This window comes from Drosophila miranda (genome assembly GCF_003369915.1).
Source record: "Drosophila miranda strain MSH22 chromosome Y unlocalized genomic scaffold, D.miranda_PacBio2.1 Contig_Y1_pilon, whole genome shotgun sequence".
Classification (NCBI taxonomy): domain Eukaryota; kingdom Metazoa; phylum Arthropoda; class Insecta; order Diptera; family Drosophilidae; genus Drosophila; species Drosophila miranda.
In genome coordinates this window covers 3156558-3183791 of record NW_022881603.1, presented here as the reverse complement: position 1 = coordinate 3183791, position 27234 = coordinate 3156558, and the positions used below count along the sequence as shown (strand labels likewise).

The following is a 27234-nucleotide window of genomic DNA, read 5'->3' as shown; positions in this document are numbered from 1 at the left end:
CTCAAAACTAATACTTTGGTACATTTTCACACGACGACTATTAAACGGCAGTGTGGATCGCCGCAGAATAATGTTTTATTTTCACAGTTTGAGAACCACTCCACACACTGCGAAGAACTATATGCGAAAGCCTTAGCCGCGCGCTTAATTCATAAGCGAGAAGGGTGACGAGTGCGGCATATTAGTTTCTCCGAATTCGCAAGAAAACCATTCTTCTCGTCTTACTCCAAAATGTACTTCAGCTCAAGTATGCCTCCACATAACTTCGGGTTTCACTCTAGTATATCTTCGGACGGCTCTTTCTGGTTTATTTGGTTGTAGTTATCGTTGGTTTATGTAGATGCTGGTTTCTGGGAAATCCGAGGTCTTTCCCAGATCTACTAAGAAATCGATGGACTTTGACGACCTCGTTCTTGGAGGTGTCGAACGTAGTAAGATTTCCAGCCCTATGATACGAGACTGTTAAAGCTGTGTCACTATTGTAAGGTCCAAATCCCTTTTATTTTTCTTAATCCAAAAGGAATAATGTAGTCCACCAGAACTTCAATTTACTTGGCACGTGTTTGATTGCACAACGTTTTCAAATTCACTTGTATATATATATTTGCATAAAAAGACACATCCGAAATCGCACAGCTTCACTATAGCAATGATCTAGCCAGCAGTTCTATTACTTGCATTAGCCCTTACGATCGGAACTTTACCTTCCACAACCAACGGGGTAATCGTACAATTTTAGACAAAGCTTACACCTTGCTTCCCTAGATAACGGAGTAATCGTACGATGCTAAGCAAAGCTTACACATAGCTTCCACGACTAACGGAGTAATCGTATGATTTCTAGTAAAGCTTTAAAACATAACTCCCACAAATCCACGCTGCTTCTCTAAATTAGACATTAAGCTCTTCAATGGAAGCTTTAACTACTGCTCTCTTGTAATTGATCTCTTATCTTTTTTTTGTAAAGAGCAGAGTTAATGTTAAACGTATAAAGTATAGATATTCTTGATCAGCATCAATAGCCGAGTCGATTGAGCCATGTCTGTCTGTCCGTCTGTCCGTCCGTCCGTCTGTCCGTCTGTCCGTCCCCTTCAGCGCCTAGTGCTCAAAGACTATAAGAGCGAGAGCAACGATGTTTTGGATCCAGACTTCTGTGATATGTCACTGCTACAAGAATATTTCAAAACTTTGCCCCGCCCACTTTCGCCCCCACAAAGGGCGAAAAGCTGTGGCATCCACAATTTCGACGATACGAGAAAACTAAAAACGCAGAATCGTAGAAGATGACTATATCTTCTAGAGTGCAAAATCTGAACCAGATCGTATAATTATTATAGCCAGAATCAAGAAAACAATATCATTTTTTCTCGCCCTGTCTCTCTCTAACACACACGTAGCATAGCCGGCTTTGCTTAGAGTAAAACATTAGCGCCTAGATCTCAGAGACTATTAAGGCTAGAGTAACCAAATTTGGTATCCGCACTCCTGTTAGATCTCACTATAAAACGTATATCTCAAAATTACGCCCCACCCCCTTCCGCCCCCACAAAGGACGAAAATCTGTTGCATCCACAATATTGAGAATACGAGAAAACTAAAAACGCAGAATCATAGATAATGATCATATATATCAGATTGCTGAATCTGGATCAGATCAGATCATTTTTATAGCCAAAAGGAACAAATCAATTTGCACTGGCTACGCAGCACCCGACGTCACGCTCAGACTGATTTTCTGTCTCTCTCGCACGCACTCTTTGTCGTGTCGTTTAATATTAGCGGCGTCTGCCGGAGGAGAGCCATACTGACTTAGTATCGGGTATAACTGTAGAGTTGCGGTCTCCGCAGCAATTCACAACGTTCCCCCTCGTTTATTTTTATCATTAATTGATTTTATTGCCAAGTGTCTATTGTGTGGTATCAATAATTTATGGCTCTCATGACGCCATTTGGGGCAACTTACTTTCGTACATAGTAAATGTTTATTGCGCCTGTATACAATTCCATTTAACAAGACTAAATTAATGCCGAGCGGGGCCGAGCCTTTGGGGGAGGGGAAGGGAACGATGGGCTGGGCTTGGATGAACTACCGACAGCTGCCAATGATTAGGAACCTAATGGCATTAATTTAAAGCAGGTAATACATTAGAATGCCGCTCGGAAGCACTTTGCCTCCCATTTTCTCCCTCAATATCATTCCCCAGCGTGTAGGCTCATCCTCTCTTTAAGTAGAACATCCTTCTTTTAAAGGGATTATGTATTATATAGTAGTTGCAGAATGTCAGAATGATCTTTCCATGCACTGAAATGGCTGATCCCATCTCGTTTCACCCCATCATCAGCTGCCTATTCCCAAGCCAAGACTTCCCATGGGAAGGGCATTTCCAGTTGAGCTCTCTGAGAAAGTTCTCCCCTCTATCCTCTTTTCTCTTTCCTCTTGCTTCATTTGCCATGCTGTGTGAGTGGAAACGAAAATTACATTTTCAGCACATTCAACACTCTCGTTCGTCCCGCTCTCGCTGCCGACAGCTGCTCTGTCTGTTCGTCATTGCTCTCTGGACAGGTGTCGGAATTCGTTTCGTCTGCCCGAAAAAAAACTAGAGGCTGGTCGTCGGAGGAGGATGAGGAGAAGGATGAAAGGGTAGGAGTTGCAGTTGAAAGAAATAAGATAAGAAGTGCCGCCTTGTGGCCGCCTGCTGCTGCTGCTGCTATTAATAGCAAAGTCCCTCTAAACATCGCTCTCAGGCAAGGTGAGGCATCCTCCCCAGAGTCCTTTCTCTCAATGGCATAATTAGCTTGAGTGCACGACGACACAACGCAGAGGATGAGTGAAGAGAAAGTAAGCGAAAATATCATACGTTATATCGAAATACACCCTGCCCTCGGAGAGTAGGAATTAGCTTTTTGGCTGGAGAGCAAAGTGCGGAGAGCGTGTAGAGCATCGTGCATACACTGTTGCTGCGGTTGTCTGATGCGGGCGAGTGCATTTGGTATTTATGAAATTTGGAAATTGTTCAACACGCAATTGTGCAGAGGTTGTTGTTGTTCGTTTCAACCTGAGTGTGAACTAGAGCAGAAACACATACTATACTGAGAGAACGTGTGCAATATGCCCGAGTGTGTGCTTTTTTTTTTGCTTTGCTCGGCCTCATTCATGGCTAAAGATTGTTGGCTGCGGTTCTTTGTTGTTCTCTCGCAAAGTTGCCACAAATGTCACAAATATGGAAGAGATGCAACTCAAAGACAGAGAGAGAGAGAGAGAGAGAGAGAGAGAGAGAGAGAGAGAGAGAGAGGCGGCGGTGTTCCCAAAGGTTAAACAGCCCCAAACAGAGAGATCTATCCATCCATCCACTCCACACACTAAAACTAGTTCCATTTTAATTGCTTGGCTGGCTCTCCGTCTGGTTTTTGGTCTTACTTTATTTTTTGGCAACAGACCAGAACAAATTTATCCCAGAAACAGAGAACTTCTTGGATCTAGCCATTATAATTTCCATAATAAGCGTAAAGGAACGAAAGCAGCGTTCCTTTTTTTTTTGTTGTCTGTTGTTTACATTATTTGCTAATTCTCATTTATGAATTGGTTTTCTAACGGCTTCTTCCAGCCGGCAATTGAAAAGCTTCTAATTTTCCGACCCAGGTTCAATCCGCGCAAAGGAAAACGCAACGCTGAAGAAACAAAAATTAAGCTAAACTTTAAAGGTTGTTAGCTTTACACAACAACAATACAAACAATATCGTTTCGCTTCGTTGACTGCACTCGGCTTTTGGGCAAGTGTGGACGAATGTGTGTAAATTGAAGACACCATAAACTGTACCAAGACTCCCCAAGCCGAGGCAAATTGTCATATTTGAGAAATGGAAATCTCCGCTTTAAAGTGATTTTCCACTGCAGTTGTTGCTTCACTGTCTTCCGCAAAAAGTGAAAATTTCCCTGCTCTCTGAACTGAACCAAACCTCCCTGCGGAACCGCTCCCACTCCGAGTAGCAGCTGCTGATGGCGTAGTAGGCCGAGGCCAGGATCATGGCCAGCCAGAAGAGGCGCTCCACCCAGTGCAGGTCCCGCCTAGCCAAATACGGCATGCCGTGGATGGCCGAGTCCTGACAAAACTCGGCCCACCAGTCGTGCGACCGGCACTTTTCCTTGCTATCCTCCTGGTGTTCCATTATGGACTGAACAAAGAGGCAATGCAGGGGCGCTCTGCAATGCCCTGATGCCCTGATGTGCGCCACCTGATGGCAATCTTAGCTCTAATTGTATTTTGTTGCATGTTGTATGCCACATGCATATATAATTAGACTTTTAAAGAACAGCGGATCCATTTTAGTGGTATTTCACCGTACATATCCGATTCAACATGCATATATGATGACTTTTCGACTTTAGACTTAGACTCTTCGGATTATACCGCGGAACTCGCTGCAACTCGACACCGGACGCTTCACGTTACGCTTGTCGAAGGCCTCGAACAGGACCACCAGCTTGTAGCGACCTCCCAGATTGGGCACGTTCACACTGGCCTTCAGATCCAGCTCGAATGACTCGTGCTTCACCAGGGACTGCAATGGAGGAACATAGGCAGAAATGAGCGAAAACAGGGACTTGTGGATAGAAACTGCTCACGCCGCGGGTATTGATGCAAGTTTTCCTGACGTCCTTGGAGTTGATGATGTTCTGCGTCCAGAACTTGTACCAGTATTGATTCTTCTCGAACATGTTCTTGCAAAAGTCCTTGCTGCTAGCCGAGAACATCGTCTTCTGCCAGTTGCCTTGCTCGAATTGGTAGATTTGTCCGAACAGCTGGTTACAAATAGGAGATTTATAAATGGGAAAGGCTGAAGAGACCGTTTAGCACTCACCGTTATGGTATCGCTCGGCTCGACATCCTGCCACACGATCACGGTATCTCCGGTCAATTGTAGAGTGGACTCTGCCTTCTGCGTTATGTTCAATATGGACATGTCGAAGAGGGCATCCAAGCCTGAAGGGTTGCCCGGATGATTCTCGCACGGCGCCATCAGACCATCCCTTTCCAGGAGGAACTCGTACTCGATCGCCCGAGATAGGCTGACGAAACTCAGCTGGAGCACTACGAACAGGCACTTTGGATGGGTCAACATTTTTCGCGATGGAGCCACACGTTCCGCCGTGAACCGTTTATATACGGATTGGGTGCATTGTAATTGTAACTGCAATTAACCATCCGATCGCAATCAGTTTAATGGAATTTGCAAAAGGCGTTGTCGAAACCATTTCGAACGATGCCCTATATTTATATCATGGCGCAGTGGAACGAGGTGGAATCAAGACTGAGATCGACATCAGCCCTGGCAGGTGTTGGCCGGATACGGATCGCATTCGATTGGCCCACATGCCCGGCTAGCTCAGTCGGTAGAGCATGAGACTCTTAATCTCAGGGTCGTGGTTTCGAGCCCCACGTTGGACGACATTTATTTTTGGTTTTTCTTTTGAAGCAATAGGTGAATAATAAACAGATATACATAGATGCCATTCCTTTTCCGATAAACCCTAAAATACTTGCTGTTTCATAGTGATCGATAAAGGAGTAAAAATTAATCGAGTTCGAAGAAAACTTCAAATAAAGTGAAATCAATAATCGATAATCTATCGATAGTCATACACACAATGTCCATACCATCCTAGGAAAAGTCTGCTCGGAAAATTTTGTTTCGAAAGACTATTTATAGAAATGGAAATACTATATTGAATATTCCTTGTGGATATTTGTTTTGGCCTAAATAGTATGCCCGGCTAGCTCAGTCGGTAGAGCATGAGACTCTTAATCTCAGGGTCGTGGGTTTTTGTTTCCCTCTTATTTTCACGTTTTTCCTTTCGATTGTTTCCTAATTTTTATACCCGATACTCAAAATGAGTATTGGGGTATATTAGATTTGTGGTAAAAGTGGATGTGTGTAACGTCCAGAAGGAATCGTTTCCGACCCCATAAAGTATATATATTCTTGATCAGCATCAAGAGCCGAGTCGATTGAGCCATGTCTGTCTGTCCGTGTGTATAATCGTATAATTATTATAGCCAGAATCAAGAAAACAATTTCATTCTTTCTCGCTCTGTCTCTCTCTAACACACAGGTTTCATGGTCGTTTTTGCCAATTGCAAAATATGCTCGCAAGGATCACAGAACCCATAAGAGCTAGAGCAACCAAATTTGGTATCCACACTCTTGTGATATCGGAACTTGACCTTTTTGTGTCAAAATTTCGCCACACCCCCTTCCGCCACCGCAAAGGACGAAAATCTGGGCATCCACAAATCTCAGAGACTATTAACGCTAGAGTAACCAAATCTAGTATCCGCACTCCTGTTAGATCTCACTATAAAACATATATCTCAAAATTTCGCCCCACCCTCTGCCGCCCAAACAAAGAACGAAAATCTTTTGTATCCACAATATTTAGGATACGAGAAAACTAAAAACGCAGAATCATAGATAATGACCATATCTATCCGGTTGCTGAATCTGGATCAGATCAGATTATTTTTATAGCCAAAAGCAACAAATCAATTTGCAGTGGCTACGCAGCGCCCGATGACACGCTCAGACTGATTTTCTGTCTCTCTCGCACGCACTCTTTGTCGTGTCGTTCAATATTAGCGGCGTCTGCCGGAGGAGAGCCATACTGACTAAGTATCGGGTATAAATGTAGAGTTGCGGTGTCCGCAGCAACTCACAACGTTCCCCCTCGTTTTAGTCTGCGACCTTTGCCCTAAGGCTTAAACGTTCCAGGTTTTCGCATTTTGTGGTATCTCGATTTTGTGTGGGTTGTTAGACGTAAGAATAGATACAGACATCCCCACGACTACACACACACACACACACACACACAAAAGCGTAAACGTCTGTAGGTATAGGCCAGAGCTAATGAGTTTTTATTTATGGCAGCATTCGCAGCAGACGCAATGTGTTGCCAGTTCTATGACAATATATCGTACAGAAGTTTTTCTCTCCCCCTCCCCCTACACCTCCCCCTCTCTCTTGGCCGTTCGCATTGTTTGCTCGTTTGAAAATGTCTAAAAGCCACATTCAAGGTTATGCCTCTCGACTGCAAATCGAACAGACAGCTCACAATGCACTCTGTGTGTGGCGTTGCGTTATGGCTAACAGGATGAGAGCAGGATGAAGCCGCCAGGCCGTGGCTAACTAGTGCAAGGTCCTTCAGAGCGGAAAGAACAAAAGGAGCCCACATACGAGTGCTGGGAAATGGATTTCTTTGAGCTGACATATTCGCATGTGCTATTGGAGGGGAGGGGGCTATATTGCAGGCACGTGCTCTCTTTGCTGCTGCTCAAGTACATCAACGAGAGAAAGAGAGAGAGAGAGAGAGAGAGATGCTCTTGTTCTGCGCTCTCTGTGTGTGTACTTATCGAACGAGGCTGCAGGCACGAATCAAAGTATTTTTCGGAGCTAAAGCTTGATGGAAAGCAGAGAGCGTCTTGTTTAGCCAGCACCGAAGTCATCGCTTATTCCCCTGCCCATCTGACACTTTGGGTAGCTTTAATTACAGTTAAGTGAATGCTGAAGTCTCTCGCAAAACTGTTGATGAATGCCAAGCCTCTCTTTGTCCTGTTCCCACACATGCAAACGAGGTAATCTGAGAAGAGAAAAGAAGCAGTTTCCCCTCGAAGAGAAGTTGATAGCTGTATTAATTACTCTGCATTATTCGTTAAATTATATTGCGGGTATGCGGCTGTGGCTCTTTCCACTGCTGCTGCTCCACGGCGACTACGTCCGTCCCGCGCTGTTCTCCGTCTCTCCATCTGTCCGCCTGTCTCCCTGTCGCTGTCTCACATTTGACATGCTGTGCTGGGCTGTGTGTGTGTGCGTATGTGTGCATGTAAATTGTACATCTGTTTGAGTGTTCTGCATGTTAAATTTCTGCTCCATCTACAACGAATGGGGCAATCAAGGAGCAATTAATTTTAATGAATATGAAATTGCATTTGCGATATACCAGCCGAGATATTGTTAGGGATTGTTTTTATTTTTTCGCTTTTATTATTATGGTGGGTGTGGCACTGTCGTCTCGTCTACCACACACACGCCCAATTATGCAAAATAGTTTTGGGCAACATTTTAGTATTATTCTCTTGTTTTTGAATGCAAAAAAAAGAGGAAAGAATTGAATTCAATCAGCCTCTCAATGTCAAATGAAAGTTGAGCACAGCTTGAGATTGCCAGAGCGAAAAACGGGAGAGTTTTAGGGTGGATTGGAATAAATAAATAAACAAATATTACGAATATTGATCTATGAGAGCTCTCCAGGCAAATCGGTCCGATCTTGGGCTATATTTCCTGTATATTTCAGCTGTTCTGTGGAAATTTCATTGTTGTTTCGCGTGCGGATTACAGTAGATTAGATTATGTTTGGTTAATCCGGCAATTACCGACATTCCGACATTAGAGGCTATATAACGACGTAGCAAATACCCCTTGCCATGCAAAAATGTGCCGAATATTGTTTCTGATCCACGTGGGACTGGCCGGAATCTGGGCCACCGACTACGAACTGCTGCTCGAGGATCCGGACATATTCGCGCCATGCACCGAAGCCCGCCCCGGGACAATCTTCATCCGCGACGCCATCAATTTCGATAAAATGACTGTCGAACAGGATCCCGACACCATACACATATCGGGAAATGCCACCACCAACTGGGACCTGCAGCCCAACGATCGCATAGCCGTAATTCCCATCGCCCCGGCATCCGAATCAATAAGTTGAATCCACCCCCGTCCCCTTCCCCCCATTCCAGGCCAAGTTCGCCTTGTTCCACTACCAGCGGGGAAACTGGGAGCCGACTGTCCTTACCATGGCCACGCAGGACTTTTGCGCCATCATGTACGACAAGGACCAGTATTGGTTCAAGTACTGGACGACGTTTGTCACAAATCGCCAGGAAGTGGTACAGGATTGCATCAAAAAAGCTGGTGTAAGTTTTCCCACAAATCGATTGGGATTTTGCTCTCTCAACCTGCCCGATCTTAGACCACGCTCATCCATGAGCCCTTCCATCTGAGGCTGATGCTCACGAACATTCGGGGCGCCACTCTGCACGGACGCTACAAAACGGTCATCAGCTTCGAGGCTTTCGACGAGAAGAATGTCCCGCGACCCAATAGTGTCTGCTTTGAAATCAGGGGCGAAACTGAAAAGGTGAAGAAGTGACCTGCAGATAGCCGCAAATAAAATTAGATTATATTGTGCATAAGTATGTTTATTATTAAAGGGATTCCCTATTATGAATCAATGTACTTGGGGGGCCCGAAAGGACGGATCCCAACAGATAGATCCATCATAATTTCTAGGGGTTTTCAGAGGCCAATCTTTCGTGGCAACTCTTTGTTGTAGAGCTCTTTTCCCTCGTAAACCCCGCGAACTTCTCGTTACGTTTTGTTTCTGCGGTTTGTGGCACGCGTTGACTGCAACCGGCATTCAAGTTGCGGTTGCCATATCGCTTGGATGCATGTTGCAAGCCCCTTCTTTGGTTACGCCGTCCAAAACAGATACTACTACCCATGCTCCTCCCCCACCCACCATCCAGCAGTCCAGCAGTCAGCGGGAGCCAGAGTCAGTTTTGGGGTCACAAATGGGGCATTGTTAGAAGTGCGATATGCAAATGCAGCAAGCTGTCTGTCAGTTATCGAATTACCCGGGTGATTGGCAGCATAACTGCGGAGTATCGATTGATGGATTCGCATCGGGTCCAATCCAATCGATTCGCCAAGCAGCGCGCTATTGTCTTCCATTCGTTTACCAGCTCAAAGCAAAACTTTGCTGTTATGATGGGGGTTTCTGTAAACTTTCGAGCCCCTTCCCCGAAGGAGGAGCGACGGGACGGCACGGGACGGGATGGGATGGGAAGCACTTTCATTTCATATTCCTGCCGCATAATTTTCTACTTTCTAAAGCCGAAGTTGTTATACCCGATACTCAAAATGAGTATTGGGGTATATTAGATTTGTGGTAAAAGTGGATGTGTGTAACGTCCAGAAGGAATCGTTTCCGACCCCATAAAGTATACATATTCTTGATCAGCATCAATAGCCGAGTCGATTGAGCCATGTCTGTCTGTCCGTCTGTCCGTCCGTCCGTCTGTCCGTCTGTCCGTCTGTCCGTCTGTCCGTCCCCTTCAGCGCCTAGTGCTCAAAGACTATAAGAGCGAGAGCAACGATGTTTTGGATCCAGACTTCTGTGATATGTCAGTGCTCAAGAATATTTCAAAACTTTGCCCCGCCCACTTCCGCCCCCACAAAGGGCGAAAATCTGTGGCATTCTCAAATTCAAAGATACGAGAAAACTGAAAACGCAGAATCATTGAGGATGACTATATCTTCTAGAGTGCAAAATCTGAACCAGATCGTATAATTATTATAGCCAGAATCAAGAAAACAATTTCATTCTTTCTCGCTCTGTCTCTCTCTAACACACAGGTTTCATGGTCGGTTTTTCGAATTGCAAAATATGAGTTCAAGGATCTCAGAACCCATAAGAGCTAGAGCAACCAAATTTGGTATCCACACTCCTGTGATATCGGACTTTGACCGTTTTATGTCAAAATTTCGCCACACTCCTTTCCGCCCCCGCAAAGGACGAAAATCTGGGGAATCCACAAATCTCAGAGACTATTAACGCTATAGTAACTAAATTTGGAATCCGCACTTCTGTTAGATCTCACTATAAAACGTATATCTCAGAATTTCCGCCCCCACAAAAAACGAAAATCTGTTGCATCCACAATATTGCACATTCGAGAAAAAACTAAAAACGCAGAATCATAGATAACGACCATATCTATCAGATTGCTGAATCTGGACCAGATCAGATAAGTTATATAGCCAAAAGGAACAAATCAATTTGCACTGGCTACGCAGCGCCCGACGTCACGCTCAGACTGATTTTCTGTCTCTCTCGCACGCACTCTTTGTCGTGTCGTTTAATATTAGCAGCGTCTGCCGGAGGAGAGCCATACTGACTTAGTATCGGGTATAACTGTAGAGTTGCGGTGTCCGCAGCAACTCACAACGTTCCCCCTCGTTTTTTATTATACCCGATAATCAAAATGAGTATTGGGGTATATTAGATTTGTGGTAAAAGTGGATGTGTGTAACGTCCAGAAGGAATCGTTTCCGACCCCATAAAGTATATATATTCTTGATCAGCATCAATAGCCGAGTCGATTGAGCCCTGTCTGTCTGTCCGTCTGTCCGTCCGTCCGTCCGTCCGTCCGTCCGTCCGTCCCCTTCAGCGCCTAGTGCTCAAAGACTATAAGAGCTAGAGAAACGATGTTTTGGATCCAGACTTCTGTGATATGTCACTGCTACAAAAATATTTCATAACTTTTCCCCACTCACTTCCGCCCCCACAAAAGACGAAAATCTGTGGCATCCACATTTTTAAAGATACGATAAAACCAAAAAGGCAGAATCGGTGAGGATGACCATATCTTCTACAGTGCAAAATCTGAACCAGATCGAATAATGATTATAGCCAGAATCAAGAAAACAATTTCATTCTTTCTCGCTCTGTCTCTCTCTAACACACAGGTTTCATGGTCGGCTTTGCCAATTGCAAAATATAAGTTCAAGGATCTCAGAACCTATAAGAGCCAGAGCAACCAAATTTGGTATCCACACTCCTGTGATATCGGACCTTGACCGTTTCGTGTCCAAATTTCGCCACACCCCCTTCCGCCCCCGCAAAGGACGAAAATCTGGGGCATCCACAAATCTCAGAGACTATTAAGGCTAGAGTAAGCAAATTTGGTATCCGCACTTCTGTTAGATCTCACTATAAAACGTATATCTCAGAATTTCGCCCCACCCTTTTCCGCCCCTACAAAGGACGAAAATCTGTTGCATCCACAATATTGCACATTCGAGAAAACTAAAAACGCAGAATCATAGATAATGACCATATCTATCAGATTGCTGAATCTGGATCAGATCAGATAATTTTTATAGCCAAAAGGAACAAATCAATTTGCACTGGCTACGCAGCCCCCGACGTCACGCTCAGACTGATTTTCTGTCTCTCTCGCACGCACTCTTTGTCGTGTCGTTTAATATTAGCGGCGTCTGCCGGAGGAGAGCCGTACTGACTTAGTATCGGGTATAAATTTAGAGTTGCGGTCTCCGCAGCAACTCACAACGTTCCCCCTCGTTTTTACATAAATTTGTTGCTCGCATAATGAAAACAACAGTAACGAGCAGCCCGCTCGGCTTCCTTCTCTGAATTCAAATTTAATATTTTCGTAGTCCATGTTCTTACTGTCTGGAATCGGAATGAATGCAGCAGAATAATGCGGCATATTTTTGGCGCGCGCCTCGCACGCTTTGCCTATTGCACAGAAAAAAATATTCTATAACATTCTTTTCTATGCACATGTTTAAAAACAATAAATTATCTACATATTACATATTAAATAATACGTTTTTATAATATTAAAAACAACACGGCATTCTTTAACAATTTTTATACCCGATACTCAAAATGAGTATTGGGGTATATTAGATTTGTGGTAAAAGTGGATGTGTGTAACGTCCAGAAGGAATCGTTTCCGACCCCATAAAGTATATATATTCTTGATCAGCATCAATAGCCGAGTCGATTGAGCCCTGTCTGTCTGTCCGTCTGTCCGTCCGTCCGTCCGTCCGTCCGTCCGTCCGTCCGTCCCCTTCAGCGCCTAGTGCTCAAAGACTATAAGAGCGAGAGCAACGATGTTTCGGATCCAGACTTCTGTGATATGTCACTGCTACAAAAATATTTCAAAACTTCGCCCCGCCCACTTCCGCCCCCACAAAGGACGAAAATCTGTGGCATCCACATTTTTAAAGATACGATAAAACCAAAACCGCAGAATCGTAGAGGATGACTATATGTTCTAGAGTGTAAAATCTCAACCAGATCGTATAATTATTATAGCCAGAATCAAGAAAACAATTTCATTCTTTCTCGCTCTGTCTCTCTCTAACACACAGGTTTCATGGTCGGCTTTGCCAATTGCAAAATATGAGTTCAAGGATCTCAGAACCTATAAGAGCCAAAGCAACCAAATTTGTTATCCACACTCCTGTGATATCGGACCTTGACCGTTTCGTGTCCAAATTTCGCCACGCCCCCTTCAGCCCCCGCAAAGGACGAAAATCTGGGGCATCCACAAATCTCAGAGACTATTAAGGCTAGAGTAACCAAATTTGGTATCCGCACTTCTGTTAGATCTCACTATAAAACGTATATCTCAGAATTTCGCCCCACCCCCTTCCGCCCCCACAAAGGACGAAAATCTGTTGCATCCACAATATTGCACATTCGAGAAAACTAAAAACGCAGAATTATAGATAATGACCATATCTATCAGATTGCTGAATCTGGATCAGATCAGATCATTTTTATAGCCAAAAGGAACAAATTAGTTTGCACTGGCTACGCAGCCCCCGACGTCACGCTCAGACTGATTTTCTGTCTCTCTCGCACGCACTTCTTGTCGTGTCGTTTAATATTAGCGGCGTCTGCCGGAGGAGAGTCATACCTTCTTAGTATCGGGTATAACTGTAGAGTTGCGGTCTCCGCAGCAACTCACAACGTTCCCCCTCGTTTTTTTTTGTATTTTTTGATGGTGTATCGGCATAATTTCCTCAAAATCGCTGCGCGGAGATACATACATACATATGTCGCTTCTAAACGTCATAGCTCCGCGCGGAGATATGTCGTTTGTGGAACGGCGGAGATATGTTGTTTCAAAACGTCATATCTCCGCGCGGAGATATGTCGTTTGTGACACGGCGGAGATATGTCGTTTCAAAACGTCATATCTCCGAGCGGAGATATGACGCTTTCAAACGACATAAGTCCGCCAGAAAAAAAGCGACATAATTCCGCCGGCAAAATGTACTGGGCGGAGATATGTCGTCGGAGATATGACGCTATGCCCGACCAACCTGCCATGCCTCCTTCCAGCGCGCCACACTCATTCATAAGCCCAGACCCAAGAGTCTCCGTCTGAGACTCTGAGCCAACGCCAACGCGTGCTGGGGGTCTGGTCAATGTAATGACAGCTTTGCGTGTTTCGGTCCGCCAGTCGCCGTTGCCGTTGCCATCGCCTGGCCTGGTGGCACCCTCCTTTTCGTATGACAACGAAATGTTCATTCATAAAAAGTTTGCTGCAGGCCCACGCAGACGGGGCAAAAGACGCTTATCAAGTTGCGGTTCGATGTCGGTTGCGCCACGCCACTCACACACACACAGACATTTTGCAAAAATAACATAAAATACATCAAAAATCATGTGGGCAGCGATTTGAAGTCGAACTTTGTTTAAAAATTGGAAAATCCAGCTTAAAGGTTTATGGAAATTATTGATTCTTTCTGCCTTGAGCAGAAATATTGAATATTTTGTTGATTTAGTTTCGAATTCCTTCTGGCTAAGGCGGCCCACACAACAGGCACTTTTAATGAATCCAAACTTTGGTCTTGGAGAAATTTGATCTTGAATGAATTTATAATGAACCAAATCCACGTTTTCCTGCCTAATGATCTGAAATATCGCTTCGGAATGGTGTTTCTGCCGTTCTCTGTGGCTGAAACCCACTTTTGGGGCGGGTTATTTGCATGTTGAGACAGCACCCTATGCGGTCTGACATTTGAAAGGGAATCGCACACGAACGTATGCCAAATATGGTTCATCTGTGGAGAGACAGAGCGACATACTCGTACAAATGAATGTATTCACATATAGGAAGTACGGGGAACCAGCAGAAGAATGGAAAACAATAAAGGCGGCATCGACCGTCAGTTTTTGTTTATGACTCTACAACAACTTTTCCCGAATACACTTTCCAAGGATCGATTAGTTAATGTATAGCAGCGGGTATACCCGATAAAGGGTATTAAAGTTGTTTACGTTGCTTTATGTTCTCGCTATACATACATAAATATCGAGTTTGGCTTTGCATAAACTGACTACGAGATTGTTCTCAGTGTAGGATCTTCTGCTGGCTGTGCTCTCTCTTGCCTTGTGCCGTGTATCCGTTAGTCGGCTCTCTCTGTTATTCCTGATATGCTCCTATTCATGATGCTGTATAATTGGTGGTCTCGTCGGGAGCCGAAGTTCGTTCGTGTTGTCCCTTGTCGTCAGTGCATGCTTGCCCACGGGCCACGGGCCTGTTAAGGGTTAATCAACATCAACATATACCGTCTCACTCACACTCACTATACTATGTGCCCTTCACTCGCACTTATTGCTAGCATACGTTAAGGGACTAACTTTTGCCGACGAGACCACCTTGTATAATTGCATCATGCTCCTATTCACATTGCTGCTCTCTTGTTCTCGAGAGAGTGGCCTCGCTCAGAGAGGATCGTGAGAGCGAGACGAGGAGAGTGCGTTGAAAGCATAACTGCATCACGGTTCTTAGCGTTGGGGAGTGGGAGTGAGAGGGAAATATCTGGACCCGAATTGCGTCGTAGATAATATTTGGCATAGGAAGAAGGCTTCGCAAAAGGGAAGCCAAGAACCATGGAAATCGCAGTGAAAAAGTGATTATGAAAGTGAATTCATATATATGTATTGTAAGAGTATGTATGTAAGTACACTATGTAGAGCACATTTTATTGATTGTTGAAGTGCTCCTTTTGCAGTTCTCTTTCCTCTTTTATTTATTTCTTGAGGGTGGTATTTTTTGTGCATACGATAACTATTATTGTCCATTTATATTTTGATGGGGGTCAAACGAAAAGCTTGCAGAAAATTGCCAAAAATCGATATCTGTTCCTTTTGAATTGTTCCGGTTGTTTCACCTTTGTTATGGTTTCGGCTTTTGGCCAGGTCCAATGCACTCGCCGCCCGGGTTTGGTTTATGCAATTGCCCTGGCCTGCCCTGGCATGGCCCGGCCCAGAGCCGGCTACGTTTCGGGCTTTTTTGCATTTAAATCGATTTTACAATTGACATTTTGCTGGCTTTTATTTAAGTTTCTGTTCGTTTTGCCTAATTTCGTGGCTGATTGCGCAAAAGCTGAAAGTGAAATGGAACTGCATTTGGCATTTACCATTTACCATTTGGCCGACGTTGATGTTGATGGCTGGGTCTCGGGCTGGTGGGGATCCATCCCCATCCTCTGCACTTTGATAGCGGGTGACTTGGTCAGTAAATTTTCGCTTCCTCCTTTGGACGCTCTCTTTCAATGTCACTTGTTGTGTAATTGAAACATTAAATGGCCCAAAGCAGATCCAAAGAAAACCGAAATCCCGTCTTCACTTTTATTGACCATTTTGTGCTACTTTACTTCATATTATTTCTGTTTTCTGTTAATTCTGTCGTCTTTTTTGTAAGCATACTCGCACACACATAAAATCTTTAGTTGCCTTTTATGGCTCTTGGCTCTTAACAATTTGCTGCCGTTTCGCCAGCCTGACACTGAGACTTGGCCAGCAGCTGTTGTGGTTTTGACCAAATACGAAGCCGAGCTGTTGTTGGGGCCCCACTGTGCATCATCCGTGGAGCATTCTCTTGGCTAAGCTCTCCCTTAAAGCAGCACAAAAGAGAGCTAAGGGAAAGAGAAAGGGAGGAGAGGATTACGGATCATGTGCACTCACAGTAATCATGATTCTCTTCGCTGAAAGCTGCTTATATCCTTTGCTGTTAATATACTTTTGCAAGTGAGGTTTTAATCCTCAAAGCAGGCATCATCCTACCCCTTAAACAGGTATATCTTCTGGGAATTTCAACTTTACGCAAAAGTTGTATCCATAAACTGAGCATAAGCTGAGCACCCATGTTAAAGGGCGATTCCGCGGCATCGAAATCACATAGTACGCATTCGTGTATGTACTTCCTCAAACAGAGTATAGAAGGCAGCAAAATTTAATTAGCAAACTCTGCTGGCAGGAAGCGAATTCCATTAAAACTTCCCCCAACTGTGGCCCGATATCCTGTGGTGTCGAACCCCAATTTGATTATATTATCTCTATATATCTCTTTCTCTCTCTGCCTCACTTACTGACTGCACTTGACCCTTGGTGTGGGGTCATCTATTCGTTATTCCGTTTTTGCTTTATTCAGATTTAATGAAATGCACAGACAACGAAAGTCAAACTCAATTAGATTTAATCCGAGCGAAAATCATGATGATGGAAAGTTGTCAGCAGTTTGAACTTTGAACTTTTGTGCGAGAGATAATGGAATTTGAAATGTGCCAAAGGCAAACCGAACCGAGATGATCTGGGAATCTGGGCTCCTTCCTCTCACGACCTTTTTTATGCAACACGTACGCCCAATTTGTCGGACAGTAAATTCCTCATAGATGAGAAGTTTATAGCATTCCCCGGCCCGGACTTTGCCTTCTCCTCCGCCTTCACATAAGATATGTTGGGGATGGGTTTCTTTGATTGTCTGACTGCTAACTAAACATCTCTCTCTCTCTCTCTCTCTCTCTGTTCCTTTCTCTCTCTTGCAGAACACCTCTCCACTGTGGGATGACTTCGTGGCAAAGGCCAGCAAATTGCACACATGCTTGAGGTGAGTAAAACTGATTTCCCCACGCGGTTGCGAAACTCTAAGAACGGAATGGGATCCCGAACATGCAAATGAATAAATAAACAAATTGCTCATTTACCTCGATTAGCTTTTACGCCTCTCCCGACTTCCCAACAAACAAACAAAATGCCTCCGTAACAGTGGTTTTCCTGAAAGATATTTGAATTTGTGTGGACTAATCTAAAGCATATCCCAAGACGATTCATATCTGTTTCAGGAGTACCCAAAATCTATGATTATTTCTGTGCTGTTTGTCGGAGAGTGGCTGGGGGCTGGTGGGGTCTGGGGTCGGACCACCGACGCCGTCGTTTTCGTTTTCCCTCTGTTGCTTTTTTCCGTTTTTATGCTCAGGCTTGGCCCAAATACGCTTGGGGGACGGGGGGCACTGTCTGGGCACCGGTACGTGGCGGGTAAATGGTTATGCTCGCACACACACATGTGGCTTGCATTAATCATTGCCTCAAATCATGTTGTCCGAGGCGGGGATCGTCAGAGTTTGCCAAAACTAGCTCCGAGTGCTTGCCCATTGCGCTTGACACACATCAGCGGGTGCGGGCGCGGGTGCAGATGCCAGCCGCTTTAGCGAATCCTTACAGAGAGAAGCATGATTTGATAACCTCGGAAGTGGTTACTACGACTTGGCATAGACCAGGGTATTTCAAGCTCAAACTCTCGAAGCCAGACATTCATTCTTCTCTTCTCATCTCGTTTTGCACGCGCAGAGTCGAGGCGGTGCAGCTGTCTCTCTTCATTTCTATTTATGAGCATGTGTCTCAATTGATATGTCGCCCACGAGTAGTTGTTTATTGGATCCTAGCCTCCTCTGTAATGGATAATATGAGTAATAATGCTGTTATGTTTATCTGCTTACAGGGCTGCCATACAGGCAATCGCCGCCTGTTTGGATGCCTTCCAGAAGATAGCCGATGCGGCCACCAATTCCAGAGGTAAGTGCAAACAGTGTGGGGTATTTGTCTGCCCCCAGTAATTCCCTCTCACTCTCTCCCTCCCACCTATTTCTCATTATTCATGCCTCCGTCCGTCCATCCGCGCTCAGTCTGCGGCGGTCATCGATCTGATTTTTACACATTTCACGCTTCCCCATTCTCTATTCCCCCCTTCCACTTCCACATCTTGTTTGTTGTTCTGTGTTCTGCGTTCTGTCTGTGCTCACGCATTTCTTCTGGTTTTGCTATTTATATACATATATTTATTGGCTACTCTTCGCGTCGTACTCATCGGGTAGGCCGTCATTCCGCCCGATTATGCAATGACTGCCCGAACGCCCGAATGGCATCGGGCCTCACCTCTCACTTCGCCCAGGAGACGGGACAAAAGCTACCCACACATACACATACACGAGAGCAAGAGAGCTTTTGTGAGCGTCTCCCGAGGTAGATCGACCGGAGCAGTCTGCCTGTGTTTAGTACCCTGCATTGATACCCTTCCAGAGTGTGCTTCTGCACAGATTCAAATACAATACTGGGGTCTCGGGCACAGAGAAGTTTGTTCTATCGAGCGGACAGGGTAGCAGAGCCTCGACTCCCTTCCCTGGCGGTTCTTGTTGACATTTCGCATTTGCTCTGCTTGATTTGCACACATACACAGCTTACTAGCAAATGCATTGGTCAGTGTAAAGAAACGACAATGAGTTCTGGTCTGGGATAGACCATGATGCAATTATACAAGGTGGTCTCGTCGGCAAAAGTTAGTCCCTTAACGTATGCTAGCAATAAGTGCGAGTGAAGGGCACATAGTATAGTGAGTGTGAGTGAGCCGGTATATGTTGCTGTTGATTACCCCTTAACAGGCCCGTGGGTTTTAAAATTTTAAAATAGAATGATTTTACTAATATATTAATATTTAAATTTTATGCAGCCATTAATAATTTTTCTTCAACATTTTTAGTTATATTAAAATGTTCTTTTACATAATATATAAAGATTACTTCTAATTCTGTGGTATTTTTTTTATATGCTTTTTATAATTTTGTTGTTGTCGGGACATAAGGGTTAAGAATATATCAAAAAATTCGTCCGTGAACAACCTTCATCATCAACAAGCAAGCATGCACTGACGATAAGGGACAACACGAACGAACTTCGGCTCCCGACGAGACCACCTTGTATAATTGCATCATGGGATAGACCATGGGATAGACCCTTATGTCCCGACAACAACAAAATTATAAAAAGCATATAAAAAAAATACCACAGAATTAGAAGTAATCTTTATATATTATGTAAAAGAACATTTTAATATAACTAAAAATGTTGAAGAAAAATTATTAATGGCTGCATATAATTTAAATATTAATATATCAGTAAAATAATTTTATTTTAAAATTTTAAAACCCACGGGCCTGTTAAGGGTTAATGAACATCAACATATACCGTCTCACTCACACTCACTATACTATGTGCCCTTCACTCGCACTTATTGCTAGCATACGTTAAGGGACTAACTTTTGCCGACGAGACCACCTTGTATAATTGCATCATGGGATAGACATAGAGGGAGGGAGCGTATCAGAGAGTAGGCTGGAGAGGAAGCGTGCAAATGTTAAACACAACAACAACATTACGGGCAAGCACAGTAGCGGCTCAGAAATTATCACCCTTTCTGTTCCACAGTGGGGTGTGTCTAGTTTCCCAATAAAACAGCGTGTACTACGGGAAAAAACACACTGAAAAGAATGATATTTCTAAGCAATACACAGTAGCCCATAGTGGAGTTTAGGGAGACTTAAAATGCATAAGAAATAATGATCCGCAGGGCAGATTTATCGGGAATTCTATTCAGAAGTGTGACTTATGGACCACTGATTACCTCTATCAACGGAGACTCGAGTAAACAAGAGTCCATCAGTCCATTAAATGTCTCAATTTATCTGCCAGCGAGCGCCAATGCTCACCGATGGCTGAATCGATGGTTATACAAGAGCTAAAACCGGCTTGGAAATCCTGCATTCTGCAATTGGGGGTTGCATTAGCATATATTGATCCACTCCTGCCTGCCATGTGGCGTGTGGCAAGTGGCAAGTGTCCGCGGCCAGGAGTGTACGTACGCCCTTTGCCCTGCCCGGCGTACTGAGTGCATATCCCCGTGGTTCTAGCCATTAGCCACCACCTTTATGCTTTGGCAAACGCCAGCTTGGCCCGCCCCCGGTGCCCGTCACCATTTGCACTTGCTAAATGGTTTCATTAGTTTTAGTGGTTACTGCTGGCTTAGTCGAAGGCAGGCTTGCAGAGGTCGGTCAGGCATCGGCCCAAGTGTCAATTGTCCTGCTTCCAGGAGGGTGTAACTCGATGCTCGGCTCTCGATTCGCACATGGCACACCCAGTGCTTGCTGCGTGTCCACTGAGAAAAAATAAGACCGATGTGGGCCAAAGTCCTTAATATATCACAGAGAGGGTTTCCGACGATTTTCCGAGTGCAGAGACCAGAGTCTGGTCTTTCTTATTCAATTAAGTGGGATTTGGAGCAAGTGCTTCACGGAATACAAGCACATGCGAGAAGGCTGCGTTGAAGGCAAGTCAAAGCAGAATCAATAAGCTGTCGAAAGATAATTACCTTTTACCAGGAGGCTAATACGATGAATGAGGCTGGGGCTGGGGCTGAGACTGTGCCTGTGACTGAGGATAGTCGTGGGAATGGGGGGAAAGCCAGAGGAGCAGTCCCAGTCAATGTCGGAGATAATCGGGCTTGGGTGTCATTCGTTTGTGATATGCCATGGCAGGAGCAGGCGCAGAACCAGATGCAGGAGCATGATCCGTTGGCCTGACCAGTTTTCCTGTCTCTAAACATGGCATAATGGGCACACACACACACACACACACAGACAGGAGGCTACTGGTCCCGAATCGTGCCGCATGCGATGTCGGTTGCGCCTCCCAATTGAAGCGACAGCCCATGGCGTGCGACTCTTGTTGCATGGCTCCAAACATTTCCGCTGCCAGAGCATCGTTCCCCAAATCGCTCCATTGCCTCATTTCTGTTCCCCTTCAGTAATTTAATTTTCTGCACAAATAAATAAAAATATAGCATTAAGTAATTCTTTGTTTCTTTATTTTTGGCTCTGCAGGCGCCTCCAAGGAAATGGCCACCGCCCTGACCCGGGTCTGCCTGCGCCACAAGGCAGTGGAGACCCGCTTGAAGACCTTCACCAGCGCCATTATGGACTGTCTGGTGCAGCCGCTGCAGGACAAGATCGAGGACTGGAAACGCACCGTGGCCACCATCGACAAGGACCATGCCAAAGAATACAAGCGCTGCCGGAGTGAGCTGAAGAAGCGCTCCAGCGACACGCTGCGGCTCCAGAAGAAGGCCCGCAAGGGCCAGACCGACGGCCTCCAGTCGCTGATGGACTCGCACATGCAGGACGTGACCCTGCGCCGGGCCGAGCTGGAGGAGGTGGAGAAGCGTTCGCTGCGAGCGGCCATGGTGGAGGAGCGGCTGCGCTACTGCAGCTTCGTCCACATGCTGCAGCCGGTGGTGCACGAGGAGTGTGAGGTGATGTCCGAGCTGGGACATCTGCAGGTGGGTTTTCTTTCGATTGAGTCGTGGCATTGGACGCGAGGAAGATCTAACTAATCTCTGGCGCTTGCAGGAGGCCATGCAGTCCATTGCTCTGGTCACCAAGGAGCCCAGTGTCCTGCCGCAGGCCTCCGAGGAGTTCATCCACGATGCCAAGGCCAGCATCAATCTCTATCCGGAGTCGCCGGGCGGCGGATCCGGCTCCCAGGGCGGCGGCTGCTCCAACTCTCTGGGATCCAGGAAGAGCTCTGTCTGCTCCATCAGCAGCATGAACAGCAGCGGCTCCAGCAACTCTCCGGGCCATCATCACTATCCGCGCTTCCTGTCGCAGGTGAAGTCCTCAGCCTCCACCTCCGCCCACCTCCACCCACAACCGAAATTGTTGCGTCCTTCATTTCCTTGGCTTTCATCAATGTTCTTTTGTGTTTCGTTTTCGTTTCCGTTTCCTTTAGTTTGTAACGCCCGCAATTCGCTTGAAACCTGGTGAATCCAGTGATAGTGGCTTTTGCTCATCGCCAGCTCTAACAACACAGGTTTTCATTTCTTTATTCTTATTTTGTTGTTTCTCTTCCGTTCGACTTGACCAAATTCGAAGTCCGATGTGTTTTCGTCTGTGCCCCAAGAGATCCCACACGGCCTTGCTAACCGATTTCCCCTCGACTTTCAACCCCCGCTTAGGTCTCGAACGCAACGAACCAGACGGCAAATGTGTCGACATGGCCGCCACATTCCCAGGACGTGGTGGACACCCTCCCGCCCACGGCCGACCGACCGCACACCATTTCCACGGCATACGAGAAGGGTCACCAGCGCCCGCCACTGACTGTCTACACGTTCCAGAACCCAGAGACCATCCACGAGTCCGGGAGCGGCAACGGGATCAACAATGGGTCGGTGGCCCCATCCAACGGACAGCCATCGTCGGGCCAGACCACACCGGCCACCCAGAAGTCTCCGGCCGCATCGCTCAGTCGTCCGCCTCTGCCAGTCGTAAGTATGGAGGGGTCCAGGGACTGCGAGTCGAGATCCCGTCCAGTTTTTGTCCGCCATAGAAAGAGAGTGTTAGGGGAATATCGGCCTTGATTGGAGGCACGGCACAAACGGTGTCCGCCCGTAGAGTCCACCTCCGCCTGGTGGAGTGGCAACCCAGCAGCGGGATGCAGCGTCTCCGCCAGGTACAGCAGGTAGTCGGCGGCATCGACTCGAGCCTTCTTTACATGGTATTAAGTGTTTTTCTCATTCTGTTGGGTGACCACCGCCCGTAGAAGCCGGCCCATGTGGTGAGTACACGGAGAGCTTGGAGGAGAACCCATCGTAGAACCCAAATGCGCGCTCATTTGCATGCGCCTCTCGCACCCCTTAGCCAGAATATTCAGAACCCAGACTCCCGTGTCGCTTCATCTTGGAATAAGCCATCGAATGTCCTAAGCGACAGCTATGGCTCTGGGCGAAAACTAACCGTTTCCCCGTCCTCCCCTTGCAGCGCTGCTCGTCGCTGGAGCGTCCGCTGTCGGCGCAGAGCAACCACCGTCAGGGCAGTGGAAGCGGCGGCCTGCTGCAGCGTCAGTGCCCCTCACCGATACCGGCTCATATCACGAAAGGTAAGGGATCCTGATACCAGTACCAGTCCCAGTCTCTCTCTCTCTCCCTGTCGCTGTTTGTGTGTGTGTTAGTTGCACGCTTGCCATTGGCCATAATCCCAAGATTCTTACTGGGATTCTTACTAATAAAACCGTGTTGTGACACTCTCTCCCCACTCCTTCCACCACGCATGTACTTGCTAACTTCATCTGCAACATCCACCGCCAACGCAACCGTAAACAAAACCACCACCACCACCATACAGAGCTGTCCGCAGCACATCATACACAGCAGCAGCTCCAGCAGCAGCAGAGTCCGCCCACATACGTTAACATGTCCGAACTGGCCAACATGGCGGCCTTGAAGCTCACTAACCACCAGCAGCAACAGCAGCAGCAGAAGCCCACGCCACCGCCTCTGCAGCAGCAGAGCTCCATTGATTCGATCTGCTCGCAGCATTCCAACGACTCCTCGGGCTCCCATCAGCTTCTACAGCAGCAGCAGCAAGCGCCTCACGCTGCCCAGCATCATGCCACACGCTCCCATTCCATATCCTCGACGGCCTCGTCGCTGCACTCGCATCCATCGATCGACTCGACGGTCGCTTGCGGCTCCGTCGCGGGCCAGCACACCCACAGCACCAGCACCAACACGAACACCACCTCGCCGTCCAGTGGCAGCTCCACGCCCCAGAACAATTACTCGCCCCTGTTAACCAACTCACCCACGTCCACTGCCGCAGGTACGCCCAGTGGAAGCAGCATCACCACGGGCACGGGTACCGGCGCCGGACTGGGATTCGTCTACCAGGTCAGCTCGCCCACGCCGCCGACGAGCGAGGTGCAGGTGCAGGTGCTCAAGATCACCGAGCAGGCGGGATCGCAGCCGCCGGCCAGTGCCGAGGACACGGACGAAAGGTCGCGTGCCTCTGTCCTGCAGAAGGCCTCCATGTTCGAGAAGCAGGCGGCATCCGTGGCAGCAGCAACCGGTAGTGTGTCGCCTCCTGTTCCGGCCACGGGTCCATCCCCTGCAGCGGCCGCCCCCAGTGTAGGGGGACCAAAGCGGTCCGAGGCCGAGCAGCAGGAAATGGGTAAGTTGAATCACTGATCGATCACTGGTCATCTCCACCCAGCACTTCAGAGCACCCCGGTGTACCCCGAATCATCACTCGATCCTGACCCCCTCCTCCTCCTATCCGATATGTTGTCCTGGCAATTTGTTCTTTTTGTTGATCTCCCCGTTAAGATTATTACTATAGAAGCCACATCGAACCGTGAATATTTTGTAACCCAACCTTTTTTTTCTTTATTTCTATGTTTTTCCCACCCGTCCACACCCTCTCTCTCTCTCTCTCTCTCTCCCTCTCTCTCTCTCTTCTCTTCATATTATCCACCATATCCGAAACGAAAACAAAAAATCACAAAATGCACAACAAACAATATTCAACCAACAAATGAAACCACCAACGAACACCACCACCAAAAACCAACAACAACCAACCAACAAATGAATGCAAAATAATATAATATATAGACAAATCTTTCGAAGACTCAATCAAAGCATTAAATAATTTAATTGGCGAACTAGACTCGTTTCAACGTGAGATTGATGAGGGCAAGGGCAGGCAGAACAGCAACAACAACCTGACAACGAGTAGCAGCAGCAGCGAGAACAACAACCTGCCCCCCGCCTGCATCGGCAGCACCGCCAGCACCACCAGCACCACCAACATCGATTTGTGCGGCATCAGCAACCAGACCAACTTCAGCGGCTGCGGCACGGACACGTCGGACACCACCTCCGAGGAGCTGGCCGGAGAGGAGGGTGGCCAACTGATGGACCCCACGCTGGTGGAGGCCAGGCGGCGAGAACGAGAGCTTCTGGGCGCCAGCGATTCGGAGCTGAGTCGCTGCTATGTGAGCGAGACGAGTTTGCTGACCGGCGGCCTGACAGCGGGCGGCTACGAGAACCCCACGTTCGCCCACTTTGTGAGTGCGAACCGCGACGACCCCTACAACGGGGGGTCGGGCAGCGAGGGGCGCTCCCTATATGCGCCCGCCTCCGCCTCCGTGTCCGTGTCCGCAGACAGCATCTCGTTGGCCGCCTCCGACAGCATCTGCCTGTCGGGGCAGCCGCGGCACGCCTACGTGGACACCTGCAGCGACAGCGGCAGCGCCGTCGTGGTGATCTACGACCACCAGATCCCCAACACCCCGGACATTGAATTCGTCAAGCAGAACTCGGAGATAGTCCTGCTGCGCACCAAGGACCCCCAGGTGCAGTCGCAGCTGCAGCTCCACGAGATGCGCGAGCTGCTGCAGCTGCCCTCGAATCTAGCCGGATCCCCGGACTCGCCGGACTCGGGTAGTTGCAAGGCGCCCCCGCCGGCAACAGCAACTGTGGCGCCCGCCAAGCAGCGACTCTCCTCGTTTCGCGCCTCCAGCGAGCAGCAGCTGCAGCTGCTCGGACGCGGCAGCCCGCAAAGAGGTAAAGCAAACCACGTCGAGCAGCCGCCCCAGCAGCAGCAGCCGGCACAAGGGACAGTCAGTGATAACGGTAGTCTCCCAGTAGACCCTCCTGTGATGCGGCGACAGATGCCCCCAAAGCCCACCAGCCTCTGCCTGAGCCTTTTCAATGGTACAGGTACGGGTACGGGTTCGAATCAGCCTCCCAGTGTGGCCGACAAGCCATTGATACCCCGAAAGTCAGACTTTAAGGCCGACTTAGATGCCAAAATACGCAGGCAGAAGCAGAAGGTTCAACAGCAATTACAGCAGCAGCAACAGCAACAGCAGAAGCAGCAACAAACGCCACAGCAGCCACTGCAACAGCAGCAGCAGCAGCAACAACAACACTCACCACAGTCGCACCAAACCAGAAACTGTAATGTCACTAATGGCCCAGCAGCAGCCGTTGTTATTGCATCCGCATCAGATCCAATCTTGAGCCCGCATCCATACCAAAACCAAAACCACAACCATAGAATGCCAAGCCAAAATCAGACAACAGCAACATCCAATCATAAGCAATACCAGACGCCCCAAGCAGCTGCGACAGCAACATCAAAAACATCAGCATCTCCTCCATCTGCAATAAAAGCAAACCCAGCATTATCATCATTGTCACCTCGCGGTGGTCTGCCACAGCCATCATCATCGTCATCATTACCATCATCTGCATCTGCATCCACAAACTCCACATCGACAAACGCTCTTGCTCCGCTGCCCGTTGCCACTGCCACTGCCACTGCCCCCTGCAGACCACCAGCATCAGCGCCACCAGCCGCCCATCCATATGTGTGCTCCTTGAATGCCGCCAACCCCCAAGCTAACCATCAAGCCAATACGAATACGAATTCCACTGCCAATGCCAATGCCACGCCCAGGCCGGCCTCGTTGTCGGGTTCGTTTCGATTTGATTTTTGATTTTTTATTTTGATTTGATTTATTTGGTTATTGATTTTCTGCGTTTCTTCCAAGCAAAACTTGGTTCTTCAATTGCTTCTTACTCTGGCTTTGGGTTCTAATTGTTGTTTCTTGTGCTC

The 27234-nt window shown here is 47.1% G+C and overlaps 3 protein-coding genes and 1 non-coding gene across 9 annotated transcripts in view; 3 read left to right on the top strand and 1 right to left on the bottom strand.

Moving 5' to 3' along the window:
* LOC117189757 (protein MTSS 2-like) overlaps positions 1 to 27234 on the top strand; it is an 87206-nt gene that overhangs the window by 54777 nt on the left and 5195 nt on the right. For 4 of the 6 annotated variants that reach the window (XM_033394836.1, XM_033394834.1, XM_033394835.1 and 1 more), the window contains exons 3-12: positions 17494 to 17555; positions 18447 to 18520; positions 21658 to 22112; positions 22183 to 22440; positions 22562 to 22642; positions 22788 to 23099; positions 23375 to 23389; positions 23593 to 23710; positions 23956 to 24780; positions 25224 to 27092. In XM_033394836.1, the coding sequence (XP_033250727.1) occupies positions 17494 to 17555; positions 18447 to 18520; positions 21658 to 22112; positions 22183 to 22440; positions 22562 to 22642; positions 22788 to 23099; positions 23375 to 23389; positions 23593 to 23710; positions 23956 to 24780; positions 25224 to 27092 (4069 nt within the window). The remainder of the gene's footprint in view (positions 1 to 17493; positions 17556 to 18446; positions 18521 to 21657; positions 22113 to 22182; positions 22441 to 22561; positions 22643 to 22787; positions 23100 to 23374; positions 23390 to 23592; positions 23711 to 23955; positions 24781 to 25223; positions 27093 to 27234) is intronic. The other 2 variants (XM_033394838.1, XM_033394839.1) reach the window with 2 other exon arrangements.
* Positions 4279 to 5174, bottom strand: LOC108159419. Its single transcript, XM_017292686.2, has 3 exons — positions 4861 to 5174; positions 4625 to 4801; positions 4279 to 4560 (listed from the first exon to the last, which is right to left on the bottom strand). Exons 1-3 carry the CDS (start codon positions 5119 to 5121, stop codon positions 4390 to 4392), a joined length of 609 nt encoding a protein of 202 aa, XP_017148175.2. The 5' UTR covers positions 5122 to 5174; the 3' UTR covers positions 4279 to 4389.
* Trnak-cuu lies at positions 5375 to 5447 on the top strand. Its single transcript has one exon. It is a non-coding gene; the product is annotated as a tRNA-Lys (tRNA).
* LOC117189759 lies at positions 8474 to 9223 on the top strand. The gene is made up of 3 exons (XM_033394840.1): positions 8474 to 8725; positions 8796 to 8972; positions 9029 to 9223. The coding sequence occupies exons 1-3, from the start codon at positions 8486 to 8488 to the stop codon at positions 9206 to 9208; spliced, it is 597 nt and encodes a 198-aa protein (XP_033250731.1). The 5' UTR covers positions 8474 to 8485; the 3' UTR covers positions 9209 to 9223.